The 21,199-nt window shown below is 42.3% G+C and overlaps 1 protein-coding gene across 1 annotated transcript in view; it reads right to left on the bottom strand.

Annotated features, from left to right (window-relative positions):
* LOC126167560 (putative phospholipase B-like 2) overlaps positions 1-17,359 on the bottom strand; it is a 158,911-nt gene extending 141,552 nt beyond the window's left edge. The window contains exon 1 of the mRNA XM_049920486.1: positions 17,052-17,359. Coding sequence (XP_049776443.1) covers positions 17,052-17,254 — 203 coding nt within the window. The 5' untranslated portion in view covers positions 17,255-17,359. The remainder of the gene's footprint in view (positions 1-17,051) is intronic.
* Between the last annotated feature and the right edge of the window lie 3,840 nt (positions 17,360-21,199).

Genomic DNA, 21,199 nt, shown 5'->3' with positions numbered 1-21,199 from the left:
AATGTGTCAATAAAGTTTCCCCTTCCTGGGACAATGAATTCACGGTGTTCTTATTTCAATTTCCAGGAGTGTAGAACATTATCCACCCCTGTAAGACAATGTAATTCACAATATCAGCAATACGGCGTCGTTTGCTTTGACACGCTGCTACGGATGGTATACGTTACATGTGGACTATGAGAGCACTCCTTGAGCAGAAACATAAGTTTTATTTTCAGTGTAAAAAACATACATTATTACATACTTACTACGTGAAGTAACGCATTGCCTGCCGGCATTTACGTTGCCGCTCACACGTATCCAAATATGAAAGTATTTCTCTCAACAGGACGTTAAATGTCGAGTTATCAGGAAGATAATCTGCATTTCTCTGTACTGTATGTGGTCTATTTTAAAATCTTGTCACCCTGCAGGAAATTGACTAAGAACTAGAAATTGCACCACTATTCCCGAAATCCATTACATGCAATCAGAACTTAGTAGCGAGTCCAGACAGCACACTCATTTCTAAGACTTAAAACTCAATGGCACTTATCGTACGTATTCCAGTAGAAAGAGGTAATTTACCATATTGCAGATGTTCATACGTTGAAATAGTACATATTATTCTTCTAAGAATTATTAGAGTATACTTCCATACTGGAGATCAGTTTTGGGAAGAGTTTGTATAAGCAATTCAATTTATTTTAGTACTTTGCTCCTGACTGACAAATTTTCCGCAGAAAGAGGAAACTACTGCTAGATACCGATTTCGAGGAAGATCGGTTTGGTTTCCAGGGAAATGTAGATACACACAAAGCATTACGAAGCCTACGACTTATCTTAGAAGTTACGTTGAAGACACACATGCTCACGTTTATAGCATTTGTGGGTTTGTAAAAAGCTTTTGACAATATTCATTGGAGTGCAGTTTCGGAATTTTGAAGTTATACGGAACAAGAAGCGAAAGTAAGATTATCTACAACTCGTGCAGAAAGCATACTGCAGGTTTAAAAGTTGCTAATGATGAGATACTGAGTCAAATCGGGGAGAAAAGAAATTTAAGCTGGAAACTTAGTTAATGAAGGGATCGATTGATGGGACACGTCCTGGGGCATGAAGGAATCATCAGTGTGTTAACGGAAGGAAGTATTGGCCTTAAAAGGCTCACCAAGTAAGCAATTTCAAATGTACGTAGGGTGCCATAGTTAAGTAGATCCCAGAATAATTGCACACCCACACCAGCGCAGAGAACTGCGTCAAACCAGACTGCAGACTGACGAGAACTACTACTCCTGACGGGAAGATGTATGCTTCCTTCCATAGCTTGTGACTGCCCCTCCATTGTTGTACTTATAGCTGAAATTTAGAGGGACAACTTACGTTTTTCGCTACAGGATACTGATTTTATGGGTTACCTTTAGTCATCGGCATGTTTCCCTGTCATTTTTTCCCGAGAGTTGAGTGACTTCTTTTTATAGTCAGTTTCTAAGTTTGAGTATCAAGTTGGATCAGGTTGGAGTTTAGTTGTTTCTACTTCTCTGTTTGTCGTGTAGTTCCCTTGGTACTGCCATTATTTCTTGCAGTGCTCAACTTCATCTCTAACAGTCATACCCTTGACATCCATTTGTTCTATAATCTTATAACATACTCTGAGCTCAAACATAATGAAGTATGTCTAACAAAACGAGCTCCTCCATGACAAGCACATATTTCTAAAGCACAGATCATGTGAAACCCAAGTTACACTTTTCTCACATGACATCCTGAAAGCAATGAAGGCAGCCAGGTAGGTGCTGTATTCTCGATTTCCGAAAAGCATTTGATTTAGCACCACACCTACGTTTATTATCAAAAGTATGATCACACGGGGTATCAGACGAAATATGTGACTGGATTGAGGATTTCTTGGTAGAGAGGACGCAGCATGTTATGTTGGATGGAGGGTCATCGTCAGATGCAGAGGTAACATTGTATGTACAAAGGGAAACGTGTTGGGTCCCTTGCTGTTCATGTTTTATATTACATATCTTGCGGACAATATTAGTTACCTTTGACTTTTCGCAGAGGATGCAGTTTTGTCCAAATAAACACATTCGGAATGAAGCTGTACAAATATTCATTCAAGCCTTAAGATTTCAAAGTCGTGCAATGACTGGCAGCTTGCTTTAAAGTTTCAAATAAGAAACACTGTGCACTTCACAGAAAAAAAACATAGTATCCTATGAATATAATATCAGTGAGTCAAAGTTGGAATCTATAATCTCATATAAATACTTGAATTTAACACTTTGGGTGGACAGGAAGTGGAACGATCACATAGGCTCACTCGTGGTTTAAGCAGGTAGCAGAATTCGGTTTATTGGTAGAATATTAGGAAAATTTAAACAGTCTAAAAAGGAGACTGCTTAGAAATAATTACAACAGAGTCGGTGTAAGTTGATCCCTGATGTTGCAGCGGGCTGGGCTCGGAAGCTTCCCGTGTCTACCTCAACCAATAACGTAACGAGATTTGGTAAACGTCTCTATGGCAACGTCTCTATACAGAAGGGCGGCACGAATTGTCACAGGTTTGTTTGACCAGCAGGAGAGCGTCACTGAGATGGTGAAAGAACAGAGTTGTCACACTCTTGAAGAGAGACAAAGTATTCCAGGAAAGTTTGTTAAAGTTTCAAGGATCGGCTTTAAATGATGAGTCTAGGAATACACTACCACCCTGCACATACGCCCGCCCGGCTAGCCGTGAGGTCTAACACACTGCTTCCCTAGCGGGAAGGCGTGCAGGTCCCCAGCACGTATCTGCCCGGCGCATGTGTCGAGGTCCGGTGTGCCGGCCAGCCTGTGGATGGTTTCCAAGGCGTTTTTCCATCAGCCTCGGCGAATCCGGGCTGGTTCCCCCATAATTACTCTATCATGCAAACATTGGGTTGGGTTGTTTGTGGGAAGAGACCAAACTGCGAAGTCATCGGTCTCATCGGATCAGGCAAGGACGGGGAAGGAAGTCGGCCGTGCCCTTTCAGAGGAACCATCCCGGCATTTGCCTGGAGCGATTTAGGGAAATCACAAACCTAAATCAGGATGGCCAGACGCCAAACATTGGGGTTACACTCGTCTGCAATGAGACATTCCCGGGGATCCACTGGGGGCCGAACCGCACAATAACCCTGGGTTCGGTGTGGGGCGGCGGTGGGGTGACTGGACTGCTGTATCCTGTTGTGGGGTTGTGTACCACTGAGGGCTACGGCGGGGACGAAGCTTCTCCGTCGTTTCTAGGTCTCCAGTTCAATACATACATATATACATACATACATACCCTGTACATATCGCTCCCAAAGAGCGGTTGAGGATAAGATTAGATTAATTACAGCACGCACATAGACATTTAAACAATCATTTTTCTCGCGTTCTATTCCGAGAATAGAACGGGAAAAAGTGTCATATACCGCTGCCATGCACTTCACAGTGGTTCGCAGAGTATGGTTGTACATGTAGTGTACAATGTTTCTGGTGAACGTTGGACTATTAAGGATTCATGTGAGGCACGTATTTTGTACTAGCTCCCCATGAGGCGCTGCCATGTGCTGTATGAGTAACATGACTGCCTGCTCTTTACAATCCAGTACTCGGGAAGAGTGGAACTAATATTTTTTGGGGATTTTGTCCTATTCGTAGCTTTTTTAACGTGTGGATCAAATCAAAACCCACTTCTAAGTCTTACTGTTGCGGCCTTCAATCTAGCGGCTTTTCACTCTAATATATCTTCTGCAAATTTCTTCTGAATAACTACTGTAAGCATCCTACGTCTATCTGAATCGGTCTACTGTTTTCATTCCGTTGTGTTCCCACACAGTTTTTATCTCCACGATCGACATAGCTGTTCCTTGATACCTCACGGTGTTTCCTATCATTTCCATACAAGGCTACATACCAGGATAAATACTTAAAATAGTTATAGTATATTTATCTTTTTAGCAAAGTTTTCCGCCATCAGCGTTTTACATCTTCCAAATTCTTTGACGTTTCTAAAAGAATTGATACAATGTCTTCGGCAAATCTGGACTTTTTATTCGTTGTAAATTTTATCGACTTATAATTTGCTGTTTTTTGTTGCTGTGTGGAAGTGGTTCTCAAATATTGTTGTAGCTCTAGCCTCCCATAATACTCATTTTCACCATTGACACTGACAATTTGAGACCCACCAGCTTCATCAAGCATTGATGTAGCTGGCCCAACACGCAGCGCTCTCGAAAAGTCCTCCATCCGTGGTCTCTAAGTTAAGTAACACCGTTGCGTCTACTACGATTTGGCACACACACAGCCTTGTTTTACGGGTGCCGTTCAATGCTGTCTGATTGTACAAGGTAGTTTTAGGTTTTTTAATGTTTAAGTATGATGTTAAATGAAGGGGCAGCTTGTAGTCTGGCTCTGGTTGAAAGACAACTGCAACGGCCACGTCAATATCTACGCTCTTCCAATATCGTTTTCTAATATCGATACCGAGCGAGGTGGCGCAGTGGTTAGCACATTGGACTCGTATTCGGGAGAACAACGGTTAAAGCCCGCGTCCGGCCATCCGGATTTAGGTTTCACGTGACTTCCCTAAATCGGCCAAGGGAAATGCCGGGATGGTTGCTTTTAAAGGGGACGGCCGATATCCTCCCTCATCCTTCACACAATCCGAGCCTGCGTTCCGTCTCTAATGACATCGAATATCGATTTTCTAAATTCACCCAACAGGGTACCGCCATAACTACGTCGTCTTTCTTCTCATTTAAGTTCCCTAGCATCTGTGCTACGCTTTCGTACAGCGACATGTTACAATTCTAGCAGCACATCTTTGAATTCGTTCGATTTCTGCTTAATATCTGCGTGATAACAAACGCTGGATTAGAAGTCTTTAATTAGTTATAAAAGTATTAGCCTTCTGTGTGCTATTTCCTTTATAGATACATTCCATTTCCCCAGAACCCTTCGAACAAAGCTATATCTTCCATTTGCCTTCCCTAATATTAATTTTACACGATCGCCCCATTTCACATCAGTTTTTAGTATAATCCCTGAATTCTTACACTACTTTACGTTCTTAGTATGTTCAGCACTAATTCTGTAATCGGATACTACACTGTTCTTACTCTGTTGCAGGCATCGTCTCACAATTACCCACATTTCAAGAGAGCTGTCTTTTATTGCGTCAAGTGGAAATTTTGTCCAAGACTTCCTGCATTCCCTAAGATCGTACAACGATGATATCTTCCAATAGGGGAAAAATGCTCCTGTCGGGGCACAAAGAAAGCGAATATGTTCCTCTTTAAAAGATTGACAGAAAAGTGGGGAACCAGCCGCCTCAGCCCTCACTCCGCTTCCTCGCCAAAAATTTTGACATACGAACACACTCGCGTTCTTTTAACACAGAAAATTCTAAACTCTTTTACACAATTTCTCTTTGCGCTTAAGCCTTCATACTCAGCATCTCCTCCCTCTCACCGCCACAGTCTACGTATGACTCTCTCCCACTGTCTCCAATATCCCAGTGCCACTGCCTCCACCATACCTAGGCTGTTCAAAAATTCTGAGGCGTCCAATTTACATTTTCCCCAGGATGTGCCGCTTATATAAAAAAATTATATATAAAGTATAAAACGAATTTATAGGTCAGTTCACTTTTTGGAGTTTATGTTTATACGAGGCGTGTTTTTTAAGTAAGTACCGTCTTGAAATTTAAAAAAATACGTGCTGAGATATCTCAATAATTTTATTTTTACATGAAAGCCTGTACCTTAATCTTCTTTTCTACATAGTTTCCGTCAATATTGAGGCACTTGTCATAACGTTGTACCAGTTTTTGAATTCCCTCCTCATAGAAGTCTTCCGCCTGCATCACCACTATTTCTACTTTGTCATCGTCTTGAAGACGCTGACCGCCCAGGTGTTCCTTCAAGTGAAGGAACAAATGGTAGTCACTGGGCGCAAGATCGGGGCTGTACGGAGGATGATCTAGAGTTTCCCACCGAAAAGATGAGATGAGATCTTTGGTCCGATTCGCCACATGCGGACGGGCATTGGCTTACAGCAAAACGATGCCCTTGCTCAACTTCCATGGACTGTTGCTTTGATTCTGGTGTGACGTAGGCCACCCATGTCTCATCGCCCGTAACAGTTTGGCTTAAGAAATCATCACCGTCGTTGTGGTACCGCTCAAGGAAAGTCAATGCACTGTCTAAACGTTTGGTGTTGTGCACATCCGTCAACATTTTCGGTACCCAACGTGCGCACAATTTTCGGTAATTCAAGTGCTCGGTCACAATGCCATACAAAACACTACGAGAAACATTAGGAAAGTCATCCTGCAAGGAGGAAATCGTAAATCGTCTGTTTCCTCTCACATTATTGTCCACGTCCTGCAACAAACTTTCATTAACGACCGATGGACGCCCACTGCGTTTTTCATCATGCACATTTGTGCGGCCATCTTTAAATGCCCTCACCCACTTTCTTACCATTCAATCACTCATAATGTTTTCTCCGTAAACTGCCCGGATAACGATGAATATCGATCGCTTTTAGGCCTTTAGCACTAAGAAATCTTATAATAGCCAGTACTTCACAGTTGGCGGGACTCACGATTATCGGAGGCATCTTAAACACTCAGTACACAACGTAAACAAGGAAGAATCAGACTGTAATGGCGTCAGTGCGTAGATTAAGGTACAGGTTTTCATGTAAAAATAAAATTATTGAGATATCTTAGCATGTCTTTTTTTAATTTCAAAACGGTACTTATTTTAAAAAACACGCCTCGTACTTCGGCACATGTATGTACTTTGACATATATAAACAATAAATAAGTACGCGTAATACAAGATTAACGGAAAAAGCGTTTGGTTTACATTTTTTCTGAGTACTTACTCATCGACTGCAATTCTCCGAAAGCGCCCCACTTATGATTTGGATCTTAAAAGATTAAAAATATTATTAGAAATAAGTCTATTCAGTTTTACACAATTTCTGGCAGTCAATTTAAGTTCCTTTTGCCCATTTTTTGTCGCTGCAGTACCACTTTGGGCATATTTCTATAGGCGTATAGTGCCTATTACAAAGAGACAGCGCGTCATAGTTTTATTGGTGAAAAAATGCTAATCAAAACAGTTTGTGATCCCAGAAGCCTTGACGTGTGTTCACTACACGACTTAAAGAGGTGTCCATCCCCACAACCGTTGCTTTTGGTACGCAAAAACCGTAGTCCTTCGGGCATATCTTGATAACGGATACAGATTTTCGAAAACGAGAAAATTACGTTTCTAGATGAACGTCTACAGACCTTACAGTTAAAATTTGAGCAGTTTGCTATGATTAATTATGTAGATATTTGCGGTCCAATATGCAAAGACGGCTAAAAAGCGATTTTTGCGGTTCACTGTATAAGTATATGAATTTGAACCATTGGATTGGGATAATAGATAACGATACCGCAGAAAGTTTGGACGTTGCGCGAGAATATTATCTTAGGAACGTATGGTAAGAATTAACACTATCTACTATGGATAGAAATTATAGAAGTAGCTCTCTACATTTGGTACTTCTGGTACCCAAAAATCACGGTTTTTATGGATTTTCTCAGGAACATCACATGAACAAATGGTACTCTTACATTCCGACTAGACTACACCTAATGCAATAGAACCATACGATTTGCTCAATTTGACTGGAGTGGAGGAAATTCGCGTCCTGTACTATAGGATAGCTACAGTTCGCTCGTCCTTCCGATAGCTACACAAACGGTCGCGAGGTCAGGGGCTATCCAAAACACGTGACACATTATTTCAGTGATCGACAGAACCCGAGATATGATCCCCTGATAATCACGTTTTACGAAACATAAGTGGTAGCACACACTATCGTGCACGGACCAGTAGCCGACAGTATCGTTAGCGAACAATCTTGTACTGCAGATGCCACCTGATAAATCTTTCATGTACACTGAGAATAGTAGAGGTCTTGTTACACTTCCGCGGTGTATACCCGATACTCCTTCACTTTCTGTTGAATGTTCACCGTCCAGTAAACCTACTGAGTTCTGTTTGTAAAAAAAATCGTCGAGCCAATCTTATGCTAGTAAAGATACTTTTTATCACAGTATCTCTCCAACGGAATAAAGGGAGCTTCTGAACTGATGGTCTTGTCCAATTTTTATAAAAGTCCTTATAACATAGTTACAGATGACAATGCAGCCTCAAACCCAGAAGAATTTTATTGACTGTGACATCGGCTGCGGAAGCCTACGTTTACATCCTTATTACATACATCAAAAAAAGTTTTGCATCAACCTGGTTCCCAGAACTCCTCAAGATAGACGTTCACTATTGATAATGTATCACAGACACAGTCCCTTTAACTGTTCAGAAATGTCACTAAAATGCCCAAAACTAGGGATGAAGCAGTAGGATACTATTGCAGCAAAAAATGGGATATTATTTGGAAGTCATCTGTCTGTGGTGCAAAGTATAAAGGACGGTTCCTTGTTACATCCTCGCACAGCCCTGTTTCACCAATATAGGACTGCTATGGCCTACGTGGCACAATCAGGATATTAACAATACTGTCGATCTGTGATTACCGTAATTGATGTTTATAATGGAGATGAGAGTGAGTAGCATCTCCTTGGCTGCTTAAAACTGCGTAGATACAACTGACAATAACTTTTGTCAGGCAATGGGGACAAGTGGGGAATTTGGCAGGAATGGCCTGCCAAAGTCATAAGTGCAGAATTCTTCCTTTAAACTAGTTTATCTATCTATTAATACAAAAGACAAGGGAGGTGTTCGACCCTCTGCCCCTTACTATGCCCACTGTTTCACACAATTGCCTACAATTCAGCCAGAATCTGATTTTGGAACTCCAATCCTCTCTGTTGGAGACAAGTGAATTTCTATCATTTGTTCTGTTCACTTCAGACTCACTAATACACACACATCAAAAAAATGTTTTACTTCACCCAGTTCGTAGAACTCCTGAAGATACGAGTTGACAGTCCCTTTGACTGTTCAGAGATGTCACTAAACCCTCCCCCCCCCCCCCCCCCCCGCCCAAGATATAAACAACTATGCACAAGCAGCGTCTATTAGACGGAGTGGGTCCGACAGCCGATCATTTCCTGTCATCCTACCAGGAAGCAGGTACATGGCTCGTGTTGTCTGTAGTTCAATCATACCTATACGGGCAATACCGCGATTCGATCGCGTTCGCATTGTCACTTTGTGCCAGGAAGGGCTCTCAAGGGAAGTGTCCAGGCGTCTCTGAGTGAACGAAAGCGATGCTGTTCGGACATGAAGGACATACAGAGAGGTCGCCCAGGGGCTATTACTGCAGTGGATGACCCGCTACCTATGGATTATGGCTGGGAGGAACCCTGACAGCAACGCCACTATGTTGAATAATGCTTTTCGTGCAGCCACAGGACGTCGTGTTACGACTCAAACTGTGCGCAATAGGCAGTATGATGCGCAACTTCACCCCCAACGTCGATGGTGAGGTCCATCTTTGCCACCACAACAACATGCAGCGCGGTACAGATGGGCCCAACAACATGCCGAATGGACCGCTCAGGAGTGGCATCACTTTCTCTTCACCGATGAGTGCCGCATATGCCTTCAACCGGACAATCGTCGCAGAAGTGTTTGGAGGCAACCCGGTGAGGCTGAACGCCTTAGACACACTGTCCAGCGAGTGCAGCAAGGTGGAGGTTCCCTGCTGTTTTGGAGTGGCATTATGTGGGGTGGGGCCGACGTACGCCGCTAGTGCTCATGGGAGGCGCCTTAGCGGCTGTACGATACGTGAATACCATCCTCCGACCAATAGTGCAACCATATCGGCAGCATATTGGCGAGGCATTTGTCTTCATGGACGACAATTTGCGACCCCATCGTGTACATTTTGTGAATGACTTCCTTCAGGATAATGACATCGCTCGACCAGAGTGGCCAGCATGTTCACCAGACATTAACCCTACCGAACATACCTGGGATAGATTGAAAAGGGCTGTTTATGCACAACGTGACCCACCAACCACTCTGAGGGATCTACACCAAATCGCCGTTGAAGAGTGGGACAATTTGGACCAACCGTGCCTTGATGAACTTGTGTGTAGTATGTCACGACAAATACAGGCATACACCAATGCAGGAGGACGTGCTACTGCGTATTAGAGGTACCGGTGTGTACAGCAATCTGGGCCACCACCTCTGAAGGTTCCGCTCTACGGTGGTATAACATGCAATGTGTGGTTTTCATGAGCAATAGAAAGGGCGGAAATGATTTTATCTTGATCTCTATTCCAGTTTTCTATACAGGTTCCGGAACTCTCGGAACCGAGGTGATGCAAAACTTTTTTTTTTATGTGTGTATTATGTGAAATGAAAGTAGATGGGGGAGACAGTGAAGGGAAAGGATTATTTATACCAGCTGCACCGGGACTTTATGCGGTATCAGTGGCAACGAACGAATGTATGTGTGTGCTGGACAGGGATTCGAACCCGGGATCTAGGGAGTTGCGTTAAGCAAAGCTCCACCCAGACACTGTTTATCACAGCTGCTCGCAGTACCTCCGGACGCATTCATATAAATCCGCATCGATCGTATAGAAAAAAAAAAAAACTTGACTTTAACCACGGAAAATAGCAAGCTGCCTTCAGGTGTGTGTACAGCACAATGGACCGTCTACAGTAGGGATGCGCAGACCGCGGCTCCCTTGCAGCCCTCCACTGTTCCGATGGCGGACCGTTGCGCGCCAGTTATTGTTTGATTTTTTACTGATTTTCCACTCTCTCGCGGACAGGAAAGGGAGAACCCTTGTAAAACTCAGTCTTTTGTGAAAACACTGTTTTAAGTATATTTGTTCAATAAAGTTCATATTACTGACAAATGGAGTGAACTAACGACATTTTTTTGCTGTCTTCACGTAGAGTGCGCGCAGAGTAACGTGACTGGCAGATGCGCAACCGGCAGGGCACGCATCGGAAGGGCGCTGTAGGGGAATGCTGAGCGCTGTATGGGACGCGCCGTTCTAAGCTTTCCCTCAGGTATTTTGTAAATATTAAGTGGTGCATCTCCTCGCCCACAGTTGCATGGTGACAATTCAAAAAGAGCTACTCTCGCCTCTGCTTTGGTCACTGTCTAAAAAGAATTCCACTGAAAATGCAACAAATCATCGATTTATTTTCGCCTGACTTCTTAAATATTTGTAATTTTCAGAGAAGCGTCTTGAGTGGTCACTTGAGTAAGACCTACATTTATCTTGTTCCAATGTTAAAATTTTCTTCTTTTGCCAAAACGTAGCGGAGTTAACAACGTCGCCTCACTAACACGGTGTGCAGACGCAATTTTGAGAGATTTCTTAAGCCACTTTAAAAGTGAGGAACTCAGGAAAAATAAGGTCAATAGCCCTTGAAAAAGCACATCGTCAGTAGAAAAATAAACGTGTAATGTCTTCACATATGCTGCTCCGAGACCCACAGCATTTCACGTTTCACCAGTTATCGATGGCTCTTAAAAATTATATTCTTTCATCGAAAAAGCCGGTAGTAAATGGAATAACACAGTAGATAATAAAGCTTTGCATAGTAACCATATTGAAAAATACTCTCCTCTTTGCATGCTGTCATTTTCCAAAGTCTTATTTCGATATATCAAACCGTTTATTAACTACAAGGAACGTTGTGCATATTTCATCATGGCTTTATCGCTGGTGCGCGCGTTCGCAAATGTGTGTGCTACATCAGATCAATTTTCTCCAGATTGGTGGTAGACAGAGAGCTCCACCCAAGTCCACAGAAAAATTCAATGTTATCTAAAGTAACATATTACGTAATATGCACCAAACGCAAAATAATAGTGACCCCTATTTATCATTGCTAACTTTTTCGAAAATTGTGCAGTGTCTTACTTAAATGCAAATATAACAATAACTATAGCCATTAACGAAATGATGGGCACGTCATCATGAAGCTGACATATAAATCTATAAGTAAAGCAAAAAATGACTTTTTTCTGTAAAATCGTTTGAGAAAGACTGCAGCGAGAGCGCCGCCAACAGCCAAAAGCGGGTGAACGTTGTCTGCCCATCTTTCCGAACAAAAGAGTGAAATTGCCCAGCGCTTTGGAAGAAAATTGGTCACTGCACATCGGCAACCGTATCTTGTGCGGACTCGTGACGTTCACTGTGAGCCGCCTGCGGCTGGTCTAAAGGTTGTCAATGAAAGTCTAGAAAGAGGCAACTAATATCAGACAAGATTTTGTATGAGGTTTATAGACTATTAGAAAACGTTTCACTATGTCACAAGAAAATCTGGGCTGGCATAACTTGAGAACCGAGGATACAATCTTTTTACGTCAGTTTGCTGCATAATCTGCATCTACATCTACATGGATACTCTGCAAATCACATTCAAGTGCCTGGCAGGGGGGTTCATCAAACCACCTTCACAATTCTCTATTATTCCAATCTCGTATAGCGCGCGGAAAGAATGAACACCTATATCTTTCCGTACGAGCTCTGATTTCTCTTATTTTATCGTGGTGATCGTTCCTCCCTGTGTAGGTCGGTGTCAACAAGATATTTTCGCATTCGGAGGAGAAAGTTGGCGATTGGAATTTCGTGAGAAGATTCCGTCGCAATTAAAAACGCCTTTCTTTTAATGATGTCCAGCCCAAATCCTGTATCATTTCTGTGACTCTCTCGCATATTTCGCGATAGTACAAAACGTACTGCCTTTCTTGGAACTTTTATCAATGTACTCCGTCAGTCCTATCTGGTAAGGATCCCACACAGCGCAGCAGTATTCTAAAAGAGGACGGACTAGCGTACTGTAGGCAGTCTCCTTAGTAGGTCTGTTACATTTTCTAAGTGTCCTGCCAATAAAACGCAGTCTTTGGTTAGCCTTCCCCACAACATTTTCTGTGTGTTCCGTCCAATTTAAGTTTTTCGTAATTGCAATACCTAGGTATTTAGTTGAATTTACGGCTTTTAGATCAGACTGATTTATCGTGTAACCGAAGTTTAACGAGTTCCTTTTAGCACTCATGTGGATGACCTCACAGTTCGTTATTTAGGGTCAACTGCCAATTTTTGCACCATTCAGATATCTTTTATAAATCGTTTTTCAGTTTGTTTTGATCTTCTGATGACTTTATTAGTTGATAAACGACAGTGTCATCCGCAAACAACCGAAGACAGCTGCTCAGATTGTCTCCCAAATCATTTATATAGATAAGGAACAGCAAAGGGCCTATAACGCTACCTTGGGGAACGTCAGAAATCACTTCTGTTTTACCCGATGACTTTCCGTCAATTACTACATGTGACCTCTGACAGGAAATCACAAATCCAGTCACACAACTGAGACGATATTCCATAAGCACGCAGTTTCACTACAAGCCGCTTGTGTGGTATAGTCTCACAAGCCATCCAGAAACACAGAATCAGTCTGAAATCCCTTGTCAATAGCACTCAATACTTTGTGTGAATAAAGAGCTAGTAGTTTCACAAGAACAATGTTTTCTAAACCAATGTTGACTGTCTGTCAATACACCGTTTTCTTCTAGGTAATTCATAATGTTCGAACACAACATATGTTCTAAAATCCTTCTGCATATCGACATTAACGATATGGGCCTGTAATTTAGTGGATTACTCCTACTACCTTTCTTGAATATTGGTGTGACCTGTGCAGCTTTCCAGTCTTTGGGTACAGATCTTTCGTCGAGCGAACGGTTGTATATGATTGTTAAGTATGGAGCTAATGCATCAGCATACTCCGAAAGGAACCTAATTGGTATACAGTCTGGACCAGAAGACTTGCTTTTATTAAGTGATTTAAGATGCTTCACTACTCCGAGGATATTTACTTCTACGTTACTCATGTTGGCAGCTGTTCTCGATTCGAATTATGGAATATTTATTTCGTCTTCTTTTGTGAAGGCATTTCGGAAGGCTGTGTTTAGTAGCTCTGCTTTGGCAGCACTGTCTTCGATAGTATATCCATTGCTAACGCGCAGAGAAGGCATTGATTGTTTCTTGCCGCATACTTCACATACCACCAGAATCTCTTTGGATTTTCTGTCAGGTTTCGAGACATAGTTTCGTTGTGGAAACTGTTATAGGCATCTCGCATTGAAGTCCGCGCTAAATTTCAAGCTTCTGTAAAAGATCGCCAATCGTGGGGATTTTGCATCTGTTTGAATTTGGTATGTTTGTTTCGTTGTTTCTGCAACAGTGTTCTAAACCATTTTGTGTACCAAGGAGGATCAGCTCCGTCGTTTGTTAATTTATTTGGTATACATCTCTCAATTGCTGCCGATACTATTTCTTTGAATTTAAGCTACATCTGGTCTACACTTATATTATTAATTTGGAATAATATGTACAACAAGGCTACAGTTTCCAGTGGACTACATCCAGAGAATGAAAAATGATGGGTTGAGAAAAGAGTGAGGCAAAGGAAGTGTATTTTACCAAAACTATTTTCTGCAGTCTTGGAAAAGATCTCCAAAGATCTTAAACTGGTATGAAAGAAGAATCTGCATAACTGGAGCGTATCTGAACAACATCTGATGTTTGCTTTGGATGCAGTGGGACTTCAGGAAGAAATGAACAGGGCAAGTGTGACACTATACCTGAAAATTAATTAAAATTACATGAAAATAATGTACAATCAATATGCTGATAGGGGAATAGAAAAGATTAATGATGAAATTAACAAAAAGTCTATGAATTTGTGTACTCCGATCATCTGAAAAAATAAATGGATGTACACTTAAAGAAATGGGTACAAATGATCTGAAGATAGTTTGAGAAACAAACTATATTCGAAAGTAAATACCCAATTTGTCTTAAATGGAAAGTCTTCAACGACCAGTATATACCACCACTACTAACAAAAGTTAAACATGGATGTTAAATGCTCAAACATTACAAAAGTATATGACTTCCCGACTAGTACGGAATGGAAACATGAATTTTAGGCATATCTAGAATTCAAACAATCAAATGGACAAGAGGAGAGACCGGAGTCGAAGGCGAGACAGTGACCGACAGTGAACTGAAATGGAGATTCTGTGTTGCATTCCTCGTGATGAGAATAGAGGATGAACTAAAGAAAGATAGGTTGACGACATAAAGAAACAGGCTAGAAATCTTCCATGCGAAAATCAAAACATCATAATACAGATAAACCTAGAAAAATATCTCCCAATAGGCGATAAATGGCTGGTGACGAATATCAGTGTCATTATCAAACTGCATTGGCGTTATGAAATCGCAAATGTTTCTATTTTTATGTAATTCCTACAGCAAACCGCTAATGCTGTTCATTTGGTGGTGATATAAATGAAGCTCATGAAATAAAGTTTTAATGTTGCTAGAAAATGATAAATAATAACTTCTTGTTATGAGCAATACTGAAACAATTGATGTACAGCTATATGTGGCGGTAAATAGTGCACATTAAGATATGGTAACACTTGCCCCGATTCTTCTGCATCACTGAAAGGAAAAGAAGCAGAATACTTATATATAACAGGGGTGGACAAAAATATGGAAACGCCAAAAAGACAACGCTTTGTCATGCCCAGTACGGTGTAGGAAAAATGTTGGCACTCAAAATAGTTTCCAGTCGTCCCGGAATGGATAAATAAAGGCTCTGTATGGGTTCCACGAGAAACACCATTCTACCTACAAAATAATGGCACGTTCAGATAACAGTTATAGAGGTGGATAAGCGATCACTCACCGTCTTCTCCGAACTAGGCAACAGAGGCTCAATTATGTTCACATCTGGCGTCACTGTTGGCCATGGGAGACGCGACAGTTAATCCTCGTGTTCGCAAAACGAGTCCTCGACGATGCGAGACGTGTGAAAAGGGGCCTTGTCATGCAACACATCACCACTGGGAAACAAACATTGTACCATGGGAATGAACCAGATCAGTCAAAATGCTCACATAATCCTTGGCAGTAATGCTGCATTGCAGAGCAACCATGAGGCCATGGAAAACATGGGTATCGCCGCTTAAATCATCACTGAACCCCGCCATGCTTCATCTTTGTGCGTAAACGTAACCAGAAGGTGAGAACTATTGGAAACAAGACACGTCCGATCAAATGACTTTTCTCCACTGCTCCATAGTCCAGGTTTATGGCTTCGGCACCACGTTTTCCAGCTACAGATATTTTCATTACTGATGAGTAGTTCTGAAATTACAGCTCATCCTGCGTTTCCCTGCTTATGAGCTCCTTTCGTCTTGTTTTGGTGCTGACAGAGTTCGAGAGTGCGACATTCAGTTCCGCACAGACTTTTGCAGCTGTCTTCCTCTTATTTCTCGCCACAATCCTCTTCAACGACCGCCCGTCACGATCACACTAAACACACATTTTAGTTCGCGTTGTGACTTAGCGGATGTTGTTTTTCCATTTTCCCTGTATGCCGTATAAATACACCAAACACTTAGGCTGAATTCACTCGGTTCCGACATAACGCACTCATAACTACACGGAACGCGTCCTGACCATGACCGACACTTTTAACTTATGAGAACATTGAAAAGTTGCAGTTTATGGTCGAACACAGCCGCGCAACCTGCAAACTCGACTAGCATCTGTGTTCATGTTCAGGCATGCAGCTCCAGCGGTGTTTCCATATTTTTGCCCAAACCCTGTATATTGAAGATTGCTCCGGTCACTCACGATAAAATTTAATAACATGACAGACAGCAAAGGTCCGAATAAACGAACAAACTTTGCGAAGCAGCAAATATAATCCTGTTGGAATGTTGAATTCTTCGGCAGTTTTTGCTAAGTTATGTTATTACTACGCACTTAACTGGCGTCACAAATACTGAAAGATTATCTTAGGTAAATAAATCTGACAGGGCCCTAAAACCAGGAAACTTGTTGGGAAGGTAAGGACACCATATAGAAAACAAATCTGCAGTAAAAATATTTCACAGTACTCTGTGTTACCAAAGTATCTATGAGATACAAGAAAGATCAATTGATGTTAGATTGCAAACAGCAGACTTACCCTGTCTTGTTGATAGTGTTGTCATAGGTTGCTCTGAGAGTGTAATGCCTGGGAGGTGAACTATCCCCTTGCACGTGACCACTGCTGTCATGGTAATGTAACACTACCTTGTTCTCAGATTGGGGATCCCATGTCGCATACACCACAACTGGATCCGCTCTCACCGAAATTACAACAGTCGCGAACAGTAGAAAAAGCCACATCTTCGGTACGATCTTCCTCCAACTGCAGCAGCGCAGCTAATGACAGCAGCTGGTGTCCCATTCACCCTTTACCGGCTTCACGGTTAGTGGCTGAACCACGAATCCTGCGCATGCGCACGACGTAGAAAATCGTGAGATGGCAGCACTGTTCTCCAGTGCCTGATTCGTCAACACGGAGTCTCATGCGTGTACGCTTTGCTAGATCTATTTAAAGGCAATTCTAAGTGCCTGTCAAGGAACGAAACGTTGAAACACTCCACAATGCATTTCAGATTTCTTCGCAAAAATCTTTAAGGGTACGGAATATTACCGTCAAGGTTTTTCGGGAAGAAATGTGTTGTTGACGATGTCTGCTACCATGAGAAGCATTCCCTCACGTTAAATTGCATCTATACTCTGCAAACCACTTCGGTTTCAGTTCTCTTGAAGATGATTGCTTAAATATCTCTGTGCAGTTGTAATTAATCTTGTCTTCGCGGCCCTTATGGGAGCGATATACATATAAGAGCTTAATATTGTTTACTGAAACATTCTAAACGACACCGGATCTACGATGTTTCCGAACAAGGGCAAAAACTTGGTAGTGGTGCCCCCACCATCCTTCTCGAACGTTTGAGAAGGATGTCAATAATTTAAAAAAATCGATTTTTCAGAAATATATTCATTTTGTAGTGCATATCTTTCCCAAGAGTTTGATGCATGAAAAATATATATTCGAGGAAATGCAAAACATTTTACGAGTATTTGGTATTAAGTGTTCCAAAGTGCAGTGCCATGCCTCATCACGCAGCATTCTTCTGTGGCGTCACTGTATTTCGCTCTGTGGAATTCAAGCGCGCATATTTTGTAATGGAAGCCATCAAACGATGTTGTGATAATAAATAAATTAAAAAAAAAACACATATTCAAGACAGTAGAAATTAAAACGTTCTGTGGCGCCTCTCCTGCTCCCAGTCGGACGATTTGACATCCTATCCTCCCTTAAAAAAATGTCACAGTTAATACTGTGTGGGATCATTTGTAACAGGGAGAGTAAGAAGTCTTCAGAAAATATGCAGTATTTATTGCCTATTAGCTAATAACTTTCTCTTTTGCGTGACGTAAAATTAAATATAGGAAGCATAAAATCAGTAAAGACAAGAGACAGTACACATTTCTTCAATCCTTAGGTCCCAACATTTTTTTCTGTCTAATCTTGCTACAGCTTTACACGGCGTGCTTTTCTTTCTGCGAAAGAATCTGTTACTTCATCAGTGTTCGTCAAACGCTTTCCTGTATGATAAATCAAAATGCCATTGTCTAATACAGAGAAAGCTGGTAATACGAATAGTACCCAAGACTGATGTGGTTGCTTGATTTGATTACGTCTGTTTTGTCACTGCCTATTAAATAAAACGAAATAGGCGTTTCTAATATTGCAGCAATAGTAACACACGCTAAATAAGCGAGACAGTTTTGGTACAAATGGTCTGTTTCATGTACCTCATTTACGTAAATAACATGGCAGAATATAATTCACAAAGTACCAATATCAAATGCCTATTAGGCCTACTACAAGAAAAAGTTTTATGTTAGGAAATTGTTTCACATTTCAATCTTATGCTCCAGTTTCTCAAACACGAGATCGAAGTACAGTAAGTTTTTTTATTTCTAGATACAACGAGAATTCTCCTGACAGAGACATCAGGTACATTATGCACAGTCATATGTGTTCTGTGCCGCATACAGATATATCATAGAATGAGATTTTCACTCTGCAGCGGAGTGTGCGCTGATATGAAACTTCCTGGCAGATTAAAACTGTGTGCCCGACCGAGACACGAACTCGGGACCTTTGCCTTTCGCGGGCAAGTGCTCTACCATCTGAGCTACCGAAGCACGACTCACGCCCGGTACTCACAGCTTCACTTCTGCCAGTACCTCGTCTCCTACCTTCCAAACTTTACAGAAGCTCTCCTGCGAACCATGCAGAACTAGCACTCCTGAAAGAAAGGATATTGCGGAGACATGGCTTAGCCACAGCCTGGGGGATGTTTCCAGAATGAGATTTTCACTCTGCAGCGGAGTGTGCGCTGATATGAAACTTCCTGGCAGATTAAAACTGTGTGCCCGACCGAGACACGAACTCGGGACCTTTGCCTTTCGCGGGCAAGTGCTCTACCATCTGAGCTACCGAAGCACGACTCACGCCCGGTACTCACAGCTTCACTTCTGCCAGTACCTCGTCTCCTACCTTCCAAACTTTACAGAAGCTCTCCTGCGAACCATGCAGAACTAGCACTCCTGAAAGAAAGGATATTGCGGAGACATGGCTTAGCCACAGCCTGGGGGATGTTTCCAGAATGAGATTTTCACTCTGCAGCGGAGTGTGCGCTGATATGAAACTTCCTGGCAGATTAAAACTGTGTGCCCGACCGAGACACGAACTCGGGACCTTTGCCTTTCTCGGTCGGGCACACAGTTTTAATCTGCCAGGAAGTTTCATATCAGCGCACACTCCGCTGCAGAGTGAAAATCTCATTCTGGAAACATCCCCCAGGCTGTGGCTAAGCCATGTCTCCGCAATATCCTTTCTTTCAGGAGTGCTAGTTCTGCATGGTTCGCAGGAGAGCTTCTGTAAAGTTTGGAAGGTAGGAGACGAGGTACTGGCAGAAGTGAAGCTGTGAGTACCGGGCGTGAGTCGTGCTTCGGTAGCTCAGATGGTAGAGCACTTGCCCGCGAAAGGCAAAGGTCCCGAGTTCGTGTCTCGGTCGGGCACACAGTTTTAATCTGCCAGGAAGTTTCAGATATATCATAGTTGGGAGGGATGGGAGCAATTAGTTACATGGCAAGTGCTCGAAGTAATCAAAGTATATCAACTTATGATTCACCGAGCGAGGTGCCGCAGTGGCTAGCACACTGGACTCGCATTCGGGAGGACGACGGTTCAATCCCGGACATATCTGAAGACTGTTTCCTTCTTTGATCGACAACTTCAGTTGCCATCTCTCCATCTGTACGGAACGTTGATTGTAGGAATGTAGTGTAGTTGGCTGCCTTGTGAAGTTCTCTTTGGTGTTCCTGGATACTGACTGCAGTTGCAGTAGCGTCCAAGATATGCTATTTCGACTCATTCAGTGCCTTTCAGGATCCAGTGTTCTTAATACCTGATGACCCATTTACCACTGCACCTTCGTTGAACAAACGGTTTTATTACATGAGATGTGTAAAATTTCTTGACATGTTCCTTTTCCGCAGAAGGTTTTGTTAAGTGGTAATGACAATTTGAAACTGTCTTTCTTTTGTGTTTGGCAAGCTATGAGTACACAAAATGATTCGAGAATAGCTTGAACATCACACGTGGAGAACTCTGTAGGATCCGATGTACAGTGGCCTTAAGGGAGGCCATATTTACTATAATGTCTGAAGTTCTTTGTGTACAAAGACCCTTCTGTCTCTATGATTCTTTGGTGCCATAGGACATACTCGAGCCATCCTGCCTTGTAGTTGGTGATTGAACTGCATCAAAGCCCCTGTAGTTGGATGATGCCGTGGATTAGTAGGGATGAGCTCGGCGAAGAGTTGTAATTGTTCCCCGTACACTAGTTGTGCTGCAGAGTAGTGCAGGTCCCCTTCGACTGCTGTTCTAGCCCTAACAGCACTAGCGGTAGTGTTACAGTCCACTGACCATCGCTGCTCATTAGAGCAGCTTTTCATGTTCTGTGTAGCCATTGCCCACACGATAGTAGCTGGTGGTTCTGATTTGGTTGCAGTCCTTTGATGTAGGAGCTCATGGAACAGATGAGGCTCAAATTCCTTCCCATGTTCTGCTGTTATAGGTTGCGACATCCCAAACCGCGCGATCCAGTTCATGATCGGACTATGGCCACTGTTTCTGCTGCCATGTCTAATTCTTTTTCTTGAAGGAAAAAAAACCTTGTTTCACAAAGCGCCTAGTATCCCGCA

The sequence above is a fragment of the Schistocerca cancellata genome, chromosome 1 (genome assembly GCF_023864275.1).
Source record: "Schistocerca cancellata isolate TAMUIC-IGC-003103 chromosome 1, iqSchCanc2.1, whole genome shotgun sequence".
Classification (NCBI taxonomy): Eukaryota; Metazoa; Arthropoda; class Insecta; order Orthoptera; family Acrididae; genus Schistocerca; species Schistocerca cancellata.
This window is presented reverse-complemented; position numbering and strand designations above follow the sequence as displayed.